Source organism: Ylistrum balloti, unplaced genomic scaffold (assembly GCF_031769215.1).
Source record: "Ylistrum balloti isolate Yb309-2 unplaced genomic scaffold, AGI_CSIRO_Ybal_v1 Utg370126, whole genome shotgun sequence".
Taxonomy (NCBI): domain Eukaryota; kingdom Metazoa; phylum Mollusca; class Bivalvia; order Pectinida; family Pectinidae; genus Ylistrum; species Ylistrum balloti.
In genome coordinates, this window is record NW_026782140.1 from 436,678 (window position 1) to 459,624 (window position 22,947).

The window sequence follows — 22,947 nt, forward strand, 5'->3', positions numbered from 1 at the left end:
TAAGGTGCCGATTACGCACATAAGAGACGACGATATAGCGATCCTGACGTTGTGACGTTACGCGCAGACGTCCTGACCTAGGTCGATCGGCCAATCGCCATACAAGACGTTCTATGGTGGAAACATTAACACCAAAGTGCCTAGCAATGCGATTTTGCAGCTGTCCTTGCATCAGCATCTGAATGGCCTGACCCCTCTGAACTTCTGTGAGTTGTGCCATTCTTAAAACGAATCAAATTCTCAATTAATTTTAGGGAAGCAGTTGGTCTGTATGAAGACTTAACGAAGTGTGACTTGACCAACGCTGCATGAGACTAGAACAACACGGTGCACGAGATTCTTGTTTTTTCCCTCCTCCATTTACCAGAGCTGCGCACTGTACCATGACTAAATTTTCGATACATGACAAGGTGTAATATGACCTAATTACTCAATCCACAAAGTTTCACATTATTTGGAGAACGTGTTTTCAAAATATCGGAATAAATATTACCCTGCATTTCTTTATCCTTTCAGTATATTTTTTAGGTCACTTGAGACAAAGTCTCATGATGACCTATTCTAATACCATTCATTCGGCATCGTCATCCGTAAACAATTTAACACTTTTGACTTATCAAAAACCCCAGATCCAATTTCAATGAAATTTCGCAGAAACCTTCACTTGCATAAGATGAAACAAAATTGTGAATTATACAGTCCCCACCACTCAGGGGCCTGAGGGGCTGGGCCAAAAGGGGTCTAATTGACTCAGATTTCAAAAATCTTCTCAAGACCCAGATATGGTAGAATCAAATACTCTTTATGAATGGAAGCATCTTGAGGTGCTTTACCAAAATTGTGAATTTCATGGCCCCAGGGTTTCACAAATCCCTGTGGGAGGGGGTAAAGTTTACTATAATTTATATAGGAAAACTAGATTTTTTAGCATAATTTGTTTAATTTCCATTGGAAATATTTCAAACTTGGTTAGAATTATGAGTGAAGGATGACAGCTTGATGGTATCCCCATTTTGATCCTGACTGACCCCCAGGGGCAGAGCCAAAATGGGTCAAATTGACTTAAATTTAACAAGAGGCCTAAGGGGCCTTAACGGTCACCTGAGGAATATATGTCAATAATCTGGGGATTTTAAAATGTTGCAAAAATGTAACAACACTTGTGTAGGACCATGTGTAAAACATCTGTACCAATTTTGAACATGGCCCACCCAATGGTTCTCGAGAGGAAGTCCATAATGTCTTAGCCAAACAGAGGCCAGGGTGGCCATCTTTGATTTTGAATCGCCCCAAAAAGTTAAAACACTTGCCAGGACCTTGTGTAGAGCATTCGTATCAAGTTTCCCCTTTTCCCCCCTATTGGGGCCACACCCTTTTTCTTCACAAACTTGAAGCAGCTTTCCATGAGGATGCTTTGTGCCAAGTTTGGTCAAAATCCATCCACTGGTTCTTGAGAAGTAGTCATTTAATGAAGGTTTTTAGATATGGCCCCTTTTACACCCCTTATGGGCCCCAAAGGGGACATAATCACTTTTTTCAACATAATTCCATATGTCCTTCACTAAGGGATGCTTTCTACCAAATTTGGTTGAAATCGGTCAAAGTTTAATTTTTTACCCTTTTGAGCGCCCCCTAGTGGGGCCGTTTTTGACCCGATTTTTTTTTTCACTCGCAAACATTGTAGACCTTGCCATAAGGACCCTAAATATCAAATATGAATTTAATCTGACCGTTGGCTCATGAGAAGCAGATTTTTTAAAGATTTACCTAATTTTACCCCCTTTTTCACCCTCCTGCGGCCCCTATTGGGACCACACCCTTTTTCTTCGCAAACTTGAAGCGGCTTCCCATGGGGATGCTTTGTGCCAAGTTTGCTCAAAATGCATTCAGTGGTTCTTGAGAAGAAGTTGAATATGTGAAAAGTTAACGACGCACGACGACAGACAAATCATGATGGCAATAGGTCACCATGAGCCTTTGGCTCAGGCGACCTAAAAATCTTCTTCTCCAGACCCAGATATGGATATGAAGTTTAAATTCAGTTAAGCTATATTAATAGTGGATGATTTGCTTAAAAGTTAATTACCTGAAAGATTTTTGTAGTTGAAAATAAGCAATTATGCAATATCAGCTATAAGTCAAGAATTACAAGTACAAATATGCAGATACGGACATTTCATTTTCTAATACTTTTATTGTTTAAAATAAAGCAATATTTAAATGAAGGTGAACTTGAGGATTACATAAACAGTACTGTTTAATGCATAAATGTTTCACAAAAATGATCAGTCTGTGAAAGTTGTTAAAGAAATTATTAGGTGGGTGAAACTACAGGTACACTGATGAGATTTATTAACCCCTTAACTCCAAGGAATTTTTAACGACTCCAAGGAAAATCTGTCATTTTGCTTTTTTCACCCTTTTCCAGTCATCTTTTGGTAAACAACTCCTGTATATTTAGAAACATAAGAATACAAGCTTTTTAAATCTTCTGACAAAAATCATGTTATCTATTTATGATGTTACCATAGCAACCAGCATTTTGAATATTTGAAAACATATTAATTTCCGATCATTAGCAAATGTTTTCGATGATGGAAGTGAATATAAAAAATATTTCCAAACTCCATAGTATTGTGAACTACTGCAGTAGGAACCTAAGGATATGTTTAGGCCAGAAATTCACTCATTTATGGTTGTTGCCATGGTTACCAGCACATTTTTCAAATATAACATACTGTCAAAATTAGCAAATTCTATTTCTGTCTGTCCAAATTTCATTACACAAGAAAAGGTTTATATAACAAAATTAAGTAGTTTAGTCAACTACCAGAATATATTATAATTGGAATCTGAAATAGCTTTTTTATTAGAATTTCAGAGCAAATTAATTTCTTTTTGCATTTTAAAGTTACCATGGCAACAAAAATTTGAATTATTTGAAAAAAATCCCATTACTTTGTGTTTATAAACAATTTAACTCATGAAACATTAAATGAAAATTTATTTTATACACATTTTGTAAGTTCTGATCAATAGAGGAAGTGTTCTTAATGCAATTACAAGCATTATTGAATATCTGTCTTCGAATGTCGGGGTAAATAACTCAGTTTGAAAAAACATGTTAATTTTCAGAAGATTTGATTTAAGTTGTTTCTTCCAGTTTTTAATTATTTCTCTTGTAATGATTATAGCTGCACTTGTATTTTTCAAATAATGATATAGACAGTGATCATGCTGTTCGTCAGATAGACATAAACTGCATGAAGTAGAAATATAAAATTAATTTTTCAACATGTTTATTCTGTATGTGTTTTAGTTGTCATGATTGCAAGAAAGTTCAAACTTGGTTGGTTATTTGAATGTCTAGACATTTACATTTGTGAGGTTGCATTTTCTGTGTAAATACGAAAAAGGTATATAGGATCATAACAGACACTGGTAAAAACATTTTGACACATTACTCTAAATTAGACACAATATTCTAAATATGCTTATTGAAGTATCAAATGGAAACCTATATCTGCACCTGATGACCTACCAATGCTAGTTCCTAAGCAAGCAAATTACTGTACATGTCAGTAAATACAGCTTTTCTGTTTTATCACAACAAATATTTATTAATTCATAGAGATCCTGCAGCATCCGTCATCATCTGTCAACTATTGGTATATATTGTAACAATTCATGAATGACTGAGTGTCTTTTTTCCGGCGTTGTACATCAGCAGATATAAACAATTTACGACTTCTCAAAAAACAAAAGGCCCAGGGTCAAGGTATTGGGCTAGTAGCATGCCAGGATGAAGGGCTTTTAAGTGTGTTCAAATGAATGAGGACCTATTTTGAATGTCACAGGGGTCAAATGTGTTAACATCTTTAAATGACTTCTTCCAAATAAACAATTGGTGCAAGGTCACGATACTAGCCCAGAAGCATAATGTAACAGAGGTCATTCTATATTTCAATGCCTCTGCTAGGAATTTTAACCAAGAAACCCTGGCTTACTAGTCTGATGCTCAACCGATCGAGCTAAATAGAAGCTCTCTCTAGCTGAGCGGTATATTGCATCTAGTATTTATCAGGGTTATATGAAGGACTACATAATTGGGTCAAATGAATGACCTTGGTTACAGGAGTCAAATGTATTAGAAATCTTTAAACAATTTCCTCACAATAACCAAAAAGCCAAGGCCAGTATATTTGGCCAGTAGCATGCAAGGATGAAGGACTGTCATATTTGTTCAAAGTACCCAAATGGTCCAGGGTCATGATATTTGGCCAGTAGCATGCTGGGATAAAGGGCTATCTTCTATGTTCAGATGAATGACCTTGACATACTTTCAAGGTCACATGGGGTCAAATGTGTGGAAATGACTTCTTCACAATAACACAATGACCCTGTGTCATGATATTGTGCCAGTAGCATGCTGGGATGAAGGGCTACCAAGTTTGTTTGAATGAATGACCTTGACCTTCATTCACAGGGGTCAAATATGATAAACTACAACAACAGACAGTGTTATCAGTTTGGTCTAATTGAAAATTCAGCCTTCAAACTTAGAAACCATTAAAACTATGCATGTTCTTCAGGAATTGAAGCATGCTTGGGTGAAGAAAAATCAGTTTTGTACAAAAGATGGGCCTCGTCTCCCTGAGGCCAGAGGGGTGAGGACAAATAGGGAAAATCTATCAATTTCTTTAAAATCTATCATCACGCCTCTTGAGAAATTGCAGGATATTGTCCAAATTTAGTCCCAGGCATGCTCAGGTGAAGGGAAATTTGTTTTGTATAAATATTTAAAAAAAAATTGGTAGATTTTTTATTTTGTAAAATGCTTCAATGTACATCACTGTTTCCTGACCATAACTTGAAAACACTTATCGTAGAAACAACAATCAAATGCCTGTCACTTGCTATTAGGGTTTCCATTTCTGATATTTCTTCATTGTCATGGGAAACAAACCATGAAATTAAACCTCCCTTGGCAGTTCTCCCTTGGCAGGGGTTCTCAATGACTATATCCTTGTTTACAACATTTAAAATTTTGTCTTCTTATACAAGTGATTTTCTCAATCTAGCCAAATTTCCACCTTATAATATACAGATGCCTGGTATATATTTATTCATAGCGAGGACTGGCCCTGTACTCCATCCAGTCTTCCTTATGAAAACTTCAAATAATTAATGGTCCATAACATTACAATTGAAACCTTTATACTATACTATCTAGTCGATGTGCATATGATAAGATAGCTTCTAAGTTAGTTCAACTGCACAACCTTGATCAACTTTCACCATGACAAGGTTTACTGTTTTAAATTCTTAACAGGTAGATGAAACTTGTTCAGTCACCAATTAATGTTACACAACTTATGTCAATTAATGTCTCTTGTTTAAACATGATATGAGGATTTGTCAATCTCCACAAGGTGATATTGACTTTGGAAATATCACCTTTTCAAGACTGAAAATCCTCATATGATACCACATTTAAGATGTCCCTATTATGACTAAGATAAGTTTATTTTTAATCAAGGTTGTCAATTTGTAATAATAACCTGATGTCAGGGAAATTCCTTGTTCTATTTTAATTAAGTCTAGGTTATGTGATTTGTGATGAAAACCTGTCTTGCCGGAATTTGCCTCAGTTTAACACCACATTTTGTTGACACCTGTAGGCTAATTATAGAAGATGGATTTTCTTACACATAGATTGGATTGCGACTTTTGAAACATTAATTATAAAAGATCAACAATTACATGATATAAAACTGAAATCAGGTGGATAGGTGAATAGATACAATAATACATAGTGATGCAGGTTTATGTTATACACAACCAACATCGTACAAAATGTTATGAAATTTTGTTTACTGGTTTTTGCATCTTTGCAACAGCTTAAGTTTGAAGATTTTTACAATGAAAGTAACGACACATTAGATCCTATCTGGAAGATGTGAACATCTTGTGATCTTTTATCAGAAGCAGTTTGTTCTGATATAAATATTAAGTTATAACAACAAATCAAACCTGGTGCACATCATACATTAATGCCACTTTTGCATAAACTAGTTGAAACAATTCAAGTGGTCTGGAATTATTAAAAAATAAATGAATGCACATGTACTGAATGTTTGATATAAAGTTTAAGATTTCCCATTAATGAATTTCCTGTCAAGCATAAACTAAACAAATATGATGCCATCCATTTAACATGTACTTATCAGCATGGAAATATGTACAATTATTGTACATGTACCAATCCTGCTTTATGCTGAAATTATGAAAACTAATGTCATCCAGCAAGTTCGTTTTTGACAATTACAACTGAGCCCTTCAATCTGCCGACTATTCTATTGTATTGCCTTGGTACAGATCTGTATCTGGCAATTTTCTTGCATGTTTAACCCATCCAACTGTTTCAACCAGTTATGTAAAAGCGACCAAAGACAAACAATTTCAAATTCATTCATTCATAATTTAATTCATGCAGATTTAGCATGACGTGTTTTTCACTTCTTTCAATGATGTATTAATATTAAGAGTTTATATGTGTAAAATGCCAACATCATCAATTACTCCAGTCATATCAACGTGAATCTCCAATTATAATGATGCTTTCGACATGAACTCATACAGCAATTAAGTATAGAAATAAGGAAACTGGTAGCACTATGTTCAGATATCCTACACACACAAATGTATCACTGCCTGGTTAATCAAACCCAATTTATCACAATTATAGCTGTTCTAATCTTGTATTTTAAAAGCGATCTAGCTTGAGACCTTTACACAGGAAGTTATGTTTATCAATGTTTTATCAGTTAATGCACACTACAAATATATACTACATGTATACCTAATGAAGAAATATGCTTATCTGTTTCTTTATAGAGGAATAGAAATCAAATGTAGGTCTATTCACAGTGCTGTTGCAATACCTGAACAGTATAATTTAAAAACCCTGAAATTTCAAGATTCGAACAGAGATGATATCTGTTTCAGCAGCTGCAATTCCACAATGTCTTCCATGCTTTGTTTCTAGTGACGTAACAACAGTCAATCTTTGTTCTGTTTTGAAATCAATGTTTCTTTCATTGTTTTGGCATATGTTTGTGTTGATAACAAGATTCTTTTTTCACACCTACGTAGACAAATCAACAGTTTTTGGTTTTCATTGTAATCTGATGACTTTATAAGCTCCTCATCTTCCTGAAGGAAAAAAGAAACAGAAAAATGACAGCACTTTCCTTTAATAGTAATTTCTGATTTCTTTGTAATAATTGCTAGGAGAAATCTGGAGACAATGTTTGACAATCAATTTACTGGTAAAATGAGTTCCAATAATAATGACCTAGACATAAAGGCAAAGTTACTGAAAGTTTGACATACAAATGTCTGCAATACTTTTCATGTAAGTCAACAATTTTTTCATTTAAGCTAGCTAATGACTTTCTAAAATAGAAATTCTTAGACTTTTTCCATAAATCAGATATATCATACAAAACGTATTTTAGATTTTTTTATCACAAAATGGATTACTTAGGCAAATATTGCAGAAAATGAACCTTTTCATTTAAAATCTGAAGTAATTTTAAATCTGTATCTATGGCCTCCATTGTTACATCACAATGCAATCTGAGAGATTTTTTTAAAGCATCAAATTATTACATTCATTGAATAACAAGTGAATCATGTGTTAAGTGAATAAATCACAAAACTTCTTTAGGATTTATCCTTATTCATCATTCCATCCTATCTATACTCTATTAGAGAAAGATCAGGAAAACTCTTCACTTTTCTAACCAAGTGTTAAGCAGAATATTTTCAAAGGACTTCTGTCCAACATCAGTTCAATTTGTATATATGTTAAGCAGTTGTTTTGTTGGTGATCAGCTGAAAATTTGGAGTTGCTACGGAAAGCTAATATTCTATATAATTACCTCTGCAGTGGTGTCATAAGCTTTCTGTAACAAAGCTGTGCGGGTCTCTAGAAATGACCACACCTTCTCATCATTTTCAATTGATACGGGGGTAGAAACCTCACCAAGACTCTCCATCTTCTCTTCCGTCAGGGGAGACGACTGCAACTCCTTCAGATTCTCTTCAGAATCAAAACAGTAATTTTTTGTGAAATTAGATATTCTTTCGAGGATATGACACAGTAATTACAGTATTATTGACTTTTTAACTGTTGCCTGGTTAAGATGTAGACTCACCAAATACTAACATGTTAGTGATATAGCTTCTGGTATCAATGAATATTGTGGCTTGCTAATGGTTTCAAGCACGGATATTGTAACACTTGAGGCATAGTTTAAATTATCATCAGCTTTTGCAAAAACAAATATACAGCACAATACACATCGACTATCAATTTATCTTAACATCAACAAGTCAAATTTGATATGGAACATGTGTACCACTGATTCAAATTAGTGTTCAATTTATTTGTTCCTAGGATGATCTCCTTGGTGAGACGTATCTGTATATTTACCCTCAGACATGCAGAAGATTCTCAGGAAGGCAAGGATTTGTGGATCAAGTGGAAATCTCCCTCGATGTATGAAGAAGGAACGAGAGCTAAAATGTTAAACAAAAACATTTTGTATCTCCACAACTTTAAATAATGAAAACTAATGTCTACCATATTACAGGTTTTTTTTTTTTTTGCAAATCTTGCTGTGTGCAGCCAGTTGGGAATCTTTAATTCCAGCCAAACCTTAATTTTTGCCATGAATGATCTGTAACTTACAATGTAATTTTAAAGAAAAAGAAAAGCATTTATTATCAAGATTCAGACATTTAATGGGTACTTGCGTATACAAATCTGTCATAATATAAGTTACCTCAATGTATATTTTCTATGCTTGGAGGTATTCACTTTCCTTTCTGAGCATTGCCAACAAGTTCAAAAGCTTCAATATAGTCAATTGACATTACTTGATGAGACTAGTTTATTGAAAAGTCTTCCATACTTACACTTCCAGTCCCAACTTTGTCAGTAAATCAGATTTGCTGTCAAACAGAGGATCACCTTTACTGATGCCTAGCACAAAAACAGTCCAAAAGAAGATCCATTCAAAGGAATGTTTGCAGTGTCAAATGAAAATGCTGTTATAATTAACAGATAACCAGAATCTTTTGTTTTGCAAATTTGATGAAATCAAGCACATTATAATAAAGAAATGAATGTTTCCACATGAAAAAAAATCATGTTTCAAATCAATTCGCAACAAATTGATAGAAATGAAACTGACATATGCTTAAATTTCCTCTTTATTGCAGATACATGTATTTAAGTACAAAACCAAAGATCCAAGAGAGATTTTGGCACCCACCATTGTTTGATTTTTATTTTTTCTTTGAAAGTTGGATCTTATCCCTTCTTTTTTCTTTTTTTTACACATAATGATAAAAAATTTGAACATTCCTTTGCAGAAACAACAATAATAATCTTTGACTGCCAAAGCAAAATTGCCACCTGTTGGCTATTTTGTTTTTCTGATCACTCTCAAATAAAAACAGCTAGGGATCAAGGGGAACTTATATATGAAATTTGAGATCCATCCAGTACTTCTCAGAAATAGCGATAATAAACTTAATTGAAAAATCCAATATCGCCGCCTGTCAGCCATTTTATTTTTCTGATCATTCTCAAAATCAAATGGGCATAGCTAGGAACCAAGGGAAACCTGCATTTGAGAGAAATTCACCCAGGAATTCGCAAGAAATAGTGATAACAAATTGTGCGGACGGACGACAAACCTAAGGTGATGGTGGGCTAAAAATCTTGTATATATGAGATGGACTTCCTTTATATAAAAAAGACAATATTTCCATAGTCAGTCTAAACGAATAAAATTGCCTTGAATGGAGGGAGATGTTTCTCTGACACTCCATGTAGTAATTTTTGGAATTGCCTTGACATGGTACAAAGTATCTTACCTAGTTTATGGTACAAAGTATGTTACCTAGTTTATGGAACAAAGTATCTTACCTAGGTTATGGTACAAAGTATGTTACCTAGTTTATGGAACAAAGTATCTTACCTAGTTTATGGTACAAAGTATCTTACCTAGTTTATGGAATAAAGTATCTTACCTAGGTTATGGTACAAAGTATGTTACCTAGTTTATGGTACAAAGTATGTTACCTAGTTTATGGTACAAAGTATGTTACCTAGTTTATGGTACAAAGTATGTTACCTAGTTTATGGTACAAAGTATGTTACCTAGTTTATGGTACAAAGTATGTTACCTAGTTTATGGTACAAAGTATGTTACCTAGGTTATGGTACAAAGTATGTTACCTAGGTTATGGAACAAAGTATCTTACCTAGGTTATGGTACAAAGTATGTTACCTAGTTTATGGTACAAAGTATCTTACCTAGTTTATGGTACAAAGTATGTTACCTAGGTTATGGTACAAAGTATCTTACCTAGTTTATGGTACAAAGTATCTTACCTAGTTTATGGTACAAAGTATGTTACCTAGTTTATGGTACAAAGTATGTTACCTAGTTTATGGTACAAAGTATGTTACTTAGTTTATGGTACAAAGTATCTTACCTAGTTTATGGTACAAAGTATCTTACCTAGGTTATGGAACAAAGTATCTTACTTAGTTTATGGTACAAAGTATGTTACTTAGTTTATGGTACAAAGTATCTTACCTAGTTTATGGTACAAAGTATCTTACCTAGGTTATGGAACAAAGTATCTTACCTAGTTTATGGAACAAAGTATGTTACCTAGTTTATGGTACAAAGTATCTTACTTAGTTTATGGTACAAAGTATGTTACCTAGTTTATGGTACAAAGTATGTTACCTAGTTTATGGTACAAAGTATGTTACCTAGTTTATGGTACAAAGTATGTTACCTAGTTTATGGTACAAAGTATGTTACCTAGTTTATGGTACAAAGTATCTTACCTAGTTTATGGTACAAAGTATGTTACCTAGTTTATGGTACAAAGTATGTTACCTAGTTTATGGTACAAAGTATCTTACCTAGTTTATGGTACAAAGTATGTTACCTAGTTTATGGTACAAAGTATGTTACCTAGTTTATGGTACAAAGTATCTTACTTAGTTTATGGTACAAAGTATGTTACCTAGTTTATGGTACAAAGTATGTTACCTAGTTTATGGTACAAAGTATGTTACCTAGTTTATGGTACAAAGTATGTTACCTAGTTTATGGTACAAAGTATGTTACCTAGTTTATGGTACAAAGTATCTTACCTAGTTTATGGTACAAAGTATGTTACCTAGTTTATGGTACAAAGTATGTTACCTAGTTTATGGTACAAAGTATCTTACCTAGTTTATGGTACAAAGTATGTTACCTAGTTTATGGTACAAAGTATGTTACTTAGTTTATGGTACAAAGTATGTTACCTAGTTTATGGTACAAAGTATGTTACTTAGTTTATGGTACAAAGTATGTTACCTAGTTTATGGTACAAAGTATGTTACCTAGTTTATGGTACAAAGTATGTTACCTAGTTTATGGTACAAAGTATGTTACCTAGTTTATGGTACAAAGTATCTTACCTAGTTTATGGTACAAAGTATGTTACCTAGTTTATGGTACAAAGTATCTTACCTAGTTTATGGTACAAAGTATGTTACCTAGTTTATGGTACAAAGTATGTTACCTAGTTTATGGTACAAAGTATGTTACTTAGTTTATGGTACAAAGTATGTTACCTAGTTTATGGTACAAAGTATGTTACTTAGTTTATGGTACAAAGTATGTTACCTAGTTTATGGTACAAAGTATGTTACCTAGTTTATGGTACAAAGTATGTTACCTAGTTTATGGTACAAAGTATGTTACCTAGTTTATGGTACAAAGTATGTTACCTAGTTTATGGTACAAAGTATGTTACCTAGTTTATGGTACAAAGTATGTTACCTAGTTTATGGTACAAAGTATCTTACCTAGTTTATGGTACAAAGTATCTTACCTAGTTTATGGTACAAAGTATGTTACCTAGTTTATGGTACAAAGTATGTTACTTAGTTTATGGTACAAAGTATGTTACCTAGTTTATGGTACAAAGTATGTTACTTAGTTTATGGTACAAAGTATGTTACCTAGTTTATGGTACAAAGTATGTTACCTAGTTTATGGTACAAAGTATGTTACCTAGTTTATGGTACAAAGTATGTTACCTAGTTTATGGTACAAAGTATCTTACCTAGTTTAACGGCTATTCTGTCCCATTCATTGTCTGGGTAGACAAACCCACTATGTATAAGAAGCTCTGCATTAGATCTGGCACCGTAAAATATCATAATCTGAAAAAAAAACCCAGTTTAATTGTCACTGAAGCAACGTCTATTATTCCTTATGCACATTACCCTATTATTAAACCAAATATACAAGAAATGCTCTCATATTTAATATCAGATTGATTAAAATGTCAATTGGTTCACACCAGGCTCCACATTTCCACCAATCTGTCATGTCATAATCGTATCACACTACATTCCTGTCACAATTCTACCAAACACCACCCCTGTCATGTGATAATCACACTACGTTCCTGTCACTTTTTTGGGCTTATTTCTGATTAAATTTACTCCATTCAGTTACATGACCAATAGCAACTGATGCCCAACTTGACATGCTGTTCTGTTTATAGTATTATAATGTATACTCCGTAGTCGTTTAATTTTGTAGCACTAACATTTCTTCGTTGTGCCGCTTGGGCTACATCAGTGGTATACAATTTGCCACATATCTATGAATGGGTATACATATATACAGGCCAGATATTTACTGTAGAAATGTCTGCTCAGTATTTAACTGTGTGATAGGTTGTGTTAATGATTTTTACCTGTTCTCCTTTAGCAAAATCTCTGAGAGCAAAGCACTCACTGCAGTCATCCTCAACATTGTAATCTGTTGTTATCTGTAGACACCAAATTACATTTATTTCATTTATAAATCATCAAGACTTTCATTTATTTTATAAATATGAAGTGAACTGCTCAAGATTTTAAGATTGTACGATTGAGTAGTGATAGTTTCCTGAAGGAACATGCATGCCAAGCATGAAAGCCTTACCTCTTATAGTGCAATATTTATTGCCAATGTTAAAATTTTTCAAACTTAGGTCAAAGACCACTGGCAAGGTCTCATGGTTAAAAATTTTGATACCACCAGAAAGTTCTAGTCACAAGGAACACAACATAACAAGGACAACCTACTTCTATTACATTGATAACAAATGTCCCACAACATAACAAGGGCAACCTACTGTTCAATTACACTGATAACAAATGTCCCACAACATAACAAGGGCAACCTACTGTTCAATTACACTGATAACAAATGTCCCACAACATAACAAGGGCAACCTACTGTTCTATTACATTGATAACAAATGTCCCACAACATAACAAGGGCAACCTACTGTTCTATTACATTGATAACAAATGACCCACAACATAACAAGGGCAACCTACTGTTCAATTACACTGATAACAAATGTCCCACAACATAACAAGGGCAACCTACTGTTCTATTACATTGATAACAAATGACCCACAACATAACAAGGGCAACCTACTGTTCTATTACATTGATAACAAATGTCCCACAACATAACAAGGGCAACCTACTGTTCTATTACTGTGATTTTAAAATGTTCGACACTGGGATGTGGGTGACTTACCGTTCCATTACAGTGATTACACATATCCCACAATGGAATGAGGGCAAAGGTTAATCTTTCTCCATCTGGTGTGGGCACCTGGTTCTGTCTGGTCATTACTGTAGATACTGCCCATCTGTACAGAAAAGTACAACTTACTTCAAGTTAACCTTCAAATCCATAAAAACTTATTGGCAATTACATGTGCATATATTATTGTTTTTTTTTCTCCTGTTTTTCCTAATCACTTTTCAACCTCAAAACTGAGATAACAAAGCATACATGAAATAAGCTACACATATCCTCCCTTTATGTTGGAGCTCAAGGCCTTGATATAACGTTCATTAACAATATGATCAGATACAGATCTGCATGGTGGCAGATTATTGGAAAATAAATGAAGAAAGTTATTTCCCTTTACGTGTGGCATGAAGGACAGTTGTTTCTGCCACTGATTAAGACAAAGATGGAGGACTGACTATCTATTATCTGGATATGGTTGGGGACTACATTGAGTTTCCCCCCACCTGCCTAGGTATGTACTTGGACATGGGTAGGCTTTTCCTTCACAAGAAATAGAAAAGGCTTGGAATTGTGTGTTTAAAATGACAAACCAGAAAACATTATTTCTCTTACTAAAGAATGAAATGGAAATATTGTTATTGTATAAGGTAGGAATCACTATTGATATATAATACTTACCTGTAACCATCACAGGAATCACTATTGATATATAATACTTACCTGTAATTATCACAGGAATCACTATTGATATATAATACTTACCTGTTACCATCACAGGAATCACTATTGATATATAATACTTACCTGTAACCATCACAGGAATCACTATCGATATATAATACTTACCTGTAACCATCACAGGAATCACTATTGATATATAATACTTACCTGTAATTATCACAGGAATCACTATTGATATATAATACTTACCTGTTACCATCACAGGAATCACTATTGATATATAATACTTACCTGTAACCATCACAGGAATCACTATTGATATATAATACTTACCTGTAACCATCACAGGAATCACTATTGATATATAATACTTACCTGTAACCATCACAGGAATCACTATTGATATATCATACTTACCTGTAATCATCACAGGAATCACTATTGATATATCATACTTACCTGTAATCATCACAGGAATCACTATTGATATATCATACTTACCTGTAATCATCACAGGAATCACTATTGATATATCATACTTACCTGTAACCATCACAGGAATCACTATTGATATATAATACTTACCTGTAACCATCACAGGAATCACTATTGATATATAATACTTACCTGTAATCATCATAAGTAAAACAGTCCTTTATGGGCAGTTTGGAGGCAGCAGGATGATTCTGTTAACAGACAAAAATCCTTGAAACAGCAAATTATTGTTCACTTTTTCTTTTCATCACAATCTTACAAAAACATGTATAGTAGTTAATAATAGATAAACATGTCTGCATCACAACACTAAATCATCACTAACATGGGTACACCCTCAATATTCCAAGGGTTATGCTCAACATTGCTGTCTGCACCCCTGGAACATGTCATGGCAAAATTCAATCAAGAGTGGGTTCAAGAGAAAAAAAAGACCAATTACAGACCTATAGGCTCCTTTGAAGATTACAACGGTGTGACACCTAACTTAGTCAGTACAATAAACCATTATGTGACAATGATATTCATTTGATGTACATTAAAGGATTGAACAAGCAATTATACCACGACATGTTCCAAGGGCAAGAGGATGATATGGGTATAAGATAGGAATTCACAGATTACACAATGTAAAACAGACTACACTGACAATAGTGGGCAATGTTTCTGTGACAACCTTAACTCTTCTCCACCTCTTACACATATAAAATAATACTATGGGAAATGATTCTATATGGTACTTTTATTATAGAATATATTTCTTGTTCACCTGAAGCTACCTGTTAAACAGGTGTATTAATCAATAAGTTTACTCTATTGGTACTACAGATATAACTGTAAACTCTCAACTCATCTGTACCATCCTGTAAAAGTAGATTCATGTATTAAGTGTTGCACTATGGTCATCTCTTGACTCATCTTTACTATGCTGACTCGCTTGTAATAATCTGACTCACCTGTAGAAATATGACTTACCTGTAACATTCTGACTCAACTCTGATATTTTGACTCAACTGTAACACTCTTAATCCTTTTGACATTCTATGTCACCTGTAACATTCTAATGCACTTGGAACATTCTTACTCACCTGTAACACTCAATTTCACCTGTAACAATCTGACTCACCAGTAACACCCAGACTCTCATTTGACATTCTGAGTCACCTGTAACACACCAACTCACCTGCATCACTCTGATTCACCTGTAATGCTTTGACTCATCTGCATCACTCTGATTCACCAGTAATGCTTTGACTCACCTACAACACTCCAACTCCTTTTGGACATTCTGGGTCACCTGTAACACTCTAACTCACCTGTAACACTCTGACTCACCAGTAACACTCTGACTCAAACTCTGACTCATCTGTAACACTCTGACTCACCAGTAACTCTCTGACTCAAACTCTGACTCATCTGTAACACTCTGACTCAAACTCTAACTCACCTGTAACACTCTGACTCACCAGTAACACTCTGACTCAAACTCTGACTCATCTGTAACACTCTGACTCACCAGTAACACTCTGACTCAAACTCTAACTCACCTGTAACACTCTGACTCACCAGTAACACTCTGACTCACCAGTAACTCTCTGACTCACCAGTAACTCTCTGACTCAAACTCTGACTCATCTGTAACACTCTGACTCACCAGTAACACTCTGACTCAAACTCTGACTCACCTGTAACACTCTGACTCACCAGTAACACTCTGACTCAAACTCTGACTCATCTGTAACACTCTGACTCACCAGTAACTCTCTGACTCACCTGTAACACTCTGACTCACCTGTAACACTCTGACTTACACTCTGACTCACCTGTGACACTCTGACTGAACCAGTAACACTCTGACTCACCTGTAACACTCTGTAGAAGTAAGCATACTGACGTGCAATATTCCGGTATTGGTTTACACAATCCTCTGAAAAGAATAAAACAAGAGACACTGACAGACATTGTACTGAAGTTCTTTATTTTGTTGCAAATAATGGCGATATTAAACAATAATAACAGTAAAGCAATGACATTTTTAACCAACCTGGAAACATGCTTTAAACCAGTTTAAACATAGTGCAAATCTTATAACAGCCAGTAGAAGATTTGAGTGTGACTACACAGTAATCTTCATCAGAAAAATTATCAGTGTGGAGCATATTAGCACTGACATACGTAGTGTACGAGATGGTAAGGAATCAAAAAACATTTACCATCTGGTCATACTATTTACGACCTTAGTGTATCTAGGATTACAGCTAAAAATATCGGTCAATTCCTTACCTTCCTATACTTACCTAATCCTCTATATTGGTCAATTCCTTACCTTCCTATACTTACCTAATCCTCTGTATTGGTCAATTCCTTACCTTCCTATACTTACCTAATCCTCTATATTGGTCAATTCCTTACCTTCCTATACTTACCTAATCCTCTATATTGGTCAATTCCTTACCTTCCTATACTTACCTAATCCTCTGTATTGGTCAATTCCTTACCTTCCTATACTTACCTAATCCTCTATATTGGTCAATTCCTTACCTTCCTATACTTACCTAATCCTCTATATTGGTCAATTCCTTACCTTCCTATACTTACCTAATCCTCTGTATTGGTCAATTCCTTACCTTCCTATACTTACCTAATCCTCTATATTGGTCAATTCCTTACCTTCCTATACTTACCTAATCCTCTATATTGGTCAATTCCTTACCTTCCTATACTTACCTAATCCTCTGTATTGGTCAATTCCTTACCTTCCTATACTTACCTAATCCTCTATATTGGTCAATTCCTTACCTTCCTATACTTACCTAATCCTCTATATTGGTCAATTCCTTACCTTCCTATACTTACCTAATCCTCTGTATTGGTCAATTCCTTACCTTCCTATACTTACCTAATCCTCTATATTGGTCAATTCCTTACCTTCCTATACTTACCTAATCCTCTGATACTATCTATACGATATAATATAATAACAACGAGTGCTTCAAATTTAATAATACAGTTAATATTATATTAGTTTTGATGCAGAAAAACTCTGGTAATCAACCAAACTAAAATGTCCTAGTTCTGTGTTTTACACACTGAACATCCTTGTACTTACTGTAGGCTGGGGATCCCTTCAGCAGAGCCAGCTCCTCTGGTGAGAAGTACAAAGGTGTGGTATATCGGCTAGGAAGCATATGTCAAACAGTGTTAAGGAAAACACAACAATAATCTGACTATTGAAATATACATGTTATACAATACTGAAACTATGTTTTTGCATGCCATGAATGTAAGTTCAATTTGCACACAACAATTTTCAAACAATATGAATATTTTTAGAAAACAAAAATACCCTAATTTTTGTTTTTTTCTGTGAAAGGTACAATTGATGACTCGGAAGCACAAAACAGCTAAGATACAGGTTTCAATAATAGGATATCAAGGTATGGCCTCCAGAAGGACTCTGTACTCCTTCTCTCACACAGAAGGTGAAGTGCCAATACAATACTTGGCATCGCCTGTAGGATCTTGTCTTCAGCAATCAAGGCATCTGTCAACAGGAAGTAAATCTCACTGTCAAATGTACAACGAAATGAAGCCTTAAGACACACTGCCAAAATGTTTCAGCTCCATATCATAGTTTTCCTTTTGAAAATTACATAATGGAAATCATTTTAGCAAGAAAGCATAATCCACATCTATATCAAAACATGATTTAAAAAGAGTGTATAGAAGAAATCAGCAATTAGTGACTTTGATTTGAATGACCAGAGGGCAAAATTTGGTGAAGTAAAAGCATTCTGTGATAATGGACAGTTTTTATGGTAAAAAAAATTAATGCTGGGATAAAGAAGCCAGAAATAGACAGTGCTTTTTAATATGGACAAATCAAAATATCATTATTTACTTTCAAAAACAAACAATACATTGTCAGCATGAAGCACTGCAGTTACAAAGGCTTCATCCTTAATACCCAAGGGGTTAGGATCACTTTTGCTCTCTGCACCCCTGGGAACATTTCATGGCAAAATTGAAGGCACATGCAAAGTAATTTGATTGGTCAAGAGCAGGTTTCAAGAGAAAAAAATGACCAATCACACACCGATATGCTACTTTGAAGATCACAAAGAGCAACTACCAACTTATAAGTCAGTACAACATACAGTTAGGCAACCTGATAGTGTAAGCCCTGGAGTATCAAGCCTACACTCATCTTATAGTCACCATTAAGTATAAAATGTAGACGCATTGATTAGTCAGTTTACAATTCAGTCAACATTAAATAACAATTTTACTTATTTGTTACTAATACTTCACAAGAAGTACATCATAATTAAATTATGTACTTTTCAGTTTCTATAAAAGGCCAAGAACTTAAGTATCCAAATTCCTGAAGCAAACCAGTTCTTACCTAATCCTGATGCTCTAGCTGTGTCAGTTGTTAGCATTAGCTTCCGAGGAACAATCACAAAAGGGTCCATTTCCTACCAAACCAGAAAAAAAGACATATAAGCTATATATATATCCATACCTGTCCATTTCATCATTTGCAGCAACAATATTATGATGTCAGGGCATTGTTATATGAAAGCCTTTGAGTCAGTCAGAAATTGTCTATTGATATGTCTAACTCAGTTTATGTAACAATTGTCCTTGGTATGAAAGAATGTATCATTCCATCTTTGAGGTCACAAAAACATGATAAATTCAAGCTTCAGGATCCTCTGTCTTAAGATTTATCACATTCTGTGACCCCCTCCATGGACTTTTCCCATCATGGTAGCCACTTTATGAAAAAAAGGCTCTTACAAGAATACATTTCTTATCACAAGATTCAGTCATTTAACTGGTGGCAGTGCCATCTTGATGAGGAGAAGGTTTTGCCTATTCAGCATGTTCTAACATAGCTTTGGAAGTTAGAGTTTGGAACACTCTAGAGTTCCCCGTCATTACAATCTTTATACATACTTTGAGATCTTTGGTTGCCTTGATCCCATATCCTACATGTTGGAAGTTTTCTATTTCTATGGCTAATGTATCAACTTTGTTGTTATTCAACCATTCTATAAATGCAGAAATGCATGTTCCTCTCTCTGGTTGTGTGTATGTTACATCTAAAAAGAATAAAATTTAATCAGTTTAAAGATGGAAGATAAAAGCATCATGAAATTGAACATCCACTCAATATACAGACCATGTAATTTAACATTAAATGCTTGTTTTTTAAAAGAAAACATGATAATGCAAAGCGTGACATTATCCCCCACACCCCGCTATTTAAAAGAAAGACACAATCACATATATACATTAATATTACAAAAAGTTTAATTTCCATTTGTTGTTTTTAATTGTTCCATACAAAGTATTGAAATGGAGACCTTCTACAAGAGTACTAGCTTGATGCCTGTTTTTAGTACTGGGTAATTATCTTGAACGGTTTAAGAGAACTGGTCTGAAAAACCTGAACTTTGTGATTTGTCCTATCTGTTTCAATGGTAACAGAAAAAAAATTAAACTTGGGCACTAACCTATTTTGTCGAGATGAGATGAATGGTTTTGAAGTTGTAGCCCAGAAAGGAAAGTTAACACTAATTTTATGTTTTTGGACTATGTTTCCATGGTAACATAGAACATAGAAGAAATATCATCTGACTACAAAAAATTTCAGCCGGGAGAAGGCTTATTTTTTCTAGTATAAATGAAATCTCACTAAGAAGTTGTTTTCCATGATGCAATTGGTAGTTTTGGCGAGGAGTAGGAAACTAACAAGTGTTACCTATTTTTGACAGTAAAGTTGGAGCTCAATCCAACCAGTGAAACTTGAAAAGAAGTTTGAAATAGGTGATGCACAGGAAAACCATGATTGTGCAATCATGTTACAAAATGGCCTCCCTGGCTGCCGTATTGAAGTTTTGACACGATTGAAAAATTAACAACACTTTGTTGGTTACCTTTCCTCAACATTCCCACCAGTTTTCAGCTCCATGGCACCAGTGGAACTGGAGAAGAAGTTCAACATGTTTTTCAAGATGGCAGCCATCTTGGATTTTAGACAAACCCGAAAAATAACAACACTTGGTCAGGACCATCTCAGGACCATTTCATGCAAGTTGGAGCTCAATCCCACTGGTGCAACTTGAGAAGAAGTTTGAAATGTCCAAAGTTTACGCACTGCGCTCAGCGCAAGGCAGTTAATGGAAAAAGCACTACCGTAATATATACTGAAAGTTTTGTGGAGTTGAGTGGAATGGTTTCAAAGTTGCAGCCAGGAAAGAAAACTTAACACTAATTTTTGTTTTTTGGCCCTTGGACAGACGGAGCCCAACTTAATATCTCCTGCAAACATGTTTCACATGGGGATAAAAAAGGAATGAAAATCAACAAGTGTTGATATAGATCTTTTCTTGAATTTGAATCCAGACACTCTTAGGACCCAAGAGACAATCACTTTTACCCCCTCCTCATATACAATACATAGTTACTAGAAAATAGTTCAAGGTTGGGGACCCTATCCATTTTATGACCCAATAATTTTATCCATCAGGCAGGATTGGATCCTGAGATCAATGTTTGTGTATTAACCTTGGTAGTGCCACCAATTGCAAACTTATGCAGTTTTGTGACACTGAATATCCACTACTTATCTTTTATATCAGAAATATCTAAATCAAGAGATCCTGATGAAGTCTAAAATTCATAGGCAAAACTAATCAACAACATAGATAAGTATCAACTTCAATGTTAACGCTTGAACCTGTTGTGATTGATGATTCTGTTTATAGATAGAGATGTTGTTTACAATATTTATGATTAAACTAACTCAAGTTTTAACTTTTTGAATACTCATGTCATCTATCTGATGATGTTTTACATCCTTTTGGTGATAATCTGATCAATGGTTCAGAATAAAGAAATGTCTTAAGAAATAGCTGGAGGACAACAGATAGATAGTACAGTGCAGTTTAAATCAACCTTTTTCCTTTGGACTAGTATTATAAATTAAACCATTGTAAATGATTCACCTGTCTGAATGCTACGAATTTTCTCCACCATGCTGAAAATCTCTGGAAAATCTTCTATCTCTTTTGGACCAGGAGGAATAGGTTTTGAACAAACTGCAATATCAAGACAAATAAAACCATGCAGGTAACGATCATTCAAGGTAAATGTAATCCCTAAGGATTAATCCCGAAAGGGATTAAGGTACATGTACCTCCTTTAAATGATGATCTTGACAGACTTAAAAATAAAAGAAATTTTGTTTGCTGCAAATACTTTATATATATATGTACCATTAAACTTATACCAAGAACTTGCAGTCTTATTACTTTACAAAGCAATAATGGTTTTCTCGATATTTCATATCTTTACTTGAATTCCATATAATTACTTACACTCCAGGAGATTTGTTGCTGATTCCATCAATTCTTTTTTAGAAGCCTTTGATAATTCTTTATGTTCAGGAGTGTTGGCTCGTTTTCCAGCAACAACATCTTTTTGCTTTTTACTTTTCTTGCCCATTATGGTTCTCGTTTACCTGACACGAGAAAGACAAATAAATAACAAAACTTACAGACGCGTGAGTACTATGTGTACCAACATATAATTTACAACTTTGAAGTTTTAGGACGCAAGTTTTTCGTAAGGATATTTCAATCCTTCGAGTCGATTAACTTTTCAAACTACAAAAGTATCCTATGTAGAACAAGGTAATCTTTGAATATTAAGACGATACCTATATCATATCTATGTAGGTCTAGCAGTTATAACCCTTTATATGAAACGCCATATATGGTAATCTGTAATGATCGCGATACATCCCAATCATTCATTGATCGTCCATGCAAAAAAATACCATCCTATCTATATTTAAAGAAAGCTAATAAAGCGATTTGTGAGTGAAGTAGTATTAAACTGTCTCACAGGGCAACATATGAGTTAATGACATCAAAAAATGAATGATACTCTGCTTCATCAACTCACGTTCTTCTCCGAACAAGTGCGGCGGTGTGGACTACGTCATCATATTTCGGTGTGTCGTAACGTTTTAGTTTCAATAATTAATTTCAAAATGATATT

The 22,947-nt window shown here is 34.4% G+C and overlaps 1 protein-coding gene across 1 annotated transcript; it reads right to left on the minus strand.

Moving 5' to 3' along the window:
* Positions 1-2,988: 2,988 nt before the first annotated feature.
* On the minus strand, positions 2,989-22,873 carry LOC132550508 (actin-histidine N-methyltransferase-like). The gene is made up of 16 exons (XM_060214578.1): positions 22,852-22,873; positions 22,263-22,405; positions 21,891-21,983; positions 19,837-19,982; positions 19,280-19,352; positions 18,308-18,418; positions 17,984-18,064; positions 16,737-16,801; positions 15,007-15,065; positions 13,696-13,810; positions 12,856-12,930; positions 12,214-12,313; positions 8,986-9,052; positions 8,501-8,586; positions 7,947-8,107; positions 2,989-7,215 (listed from the first exon to the last, which is right to left on the minus strand). The coding sequence occupies exons 2-16, from the start codon at positions 22,387-22,389 to the stop codon at positions 7,063-7,065; spliced, it is 1,512 nt and encodes a 503-aa protein (XP_060070561.1). The 5' UTR covers positions 22,390-22,405; positions 22,852-22,873; the 3' UTR covers positions 2,989-7,062.
* Positions 22,874-22,947: the final 74 nt, after the last annotated feature.

Excerpts from the sequence above, each read along its gene's own strand:
- LOC132550508 (XM_060214578.1), bottom strand. The coding sequence starts at position 22,389 with ATGGGCAAGAAAAGTAAAAAGCAAAAAGATGTTGTTGCTGGAAAACGA. Across the intron at positions 19,983-21,890 it reads AATTCGTAGCATTCAGACAG|ATGTAACATACACACAACCA; the intron begins GTGAATCATTTA and ends TATTCTTTTTAG. Across the intron at positions 16,802-17,983 it reads GAAGGGATCCCCAGCCTACA|AGGATTGTGTAAACCAATAC; the intron begins GTAAGTACAAGG and ends TATTCTTTTCAG.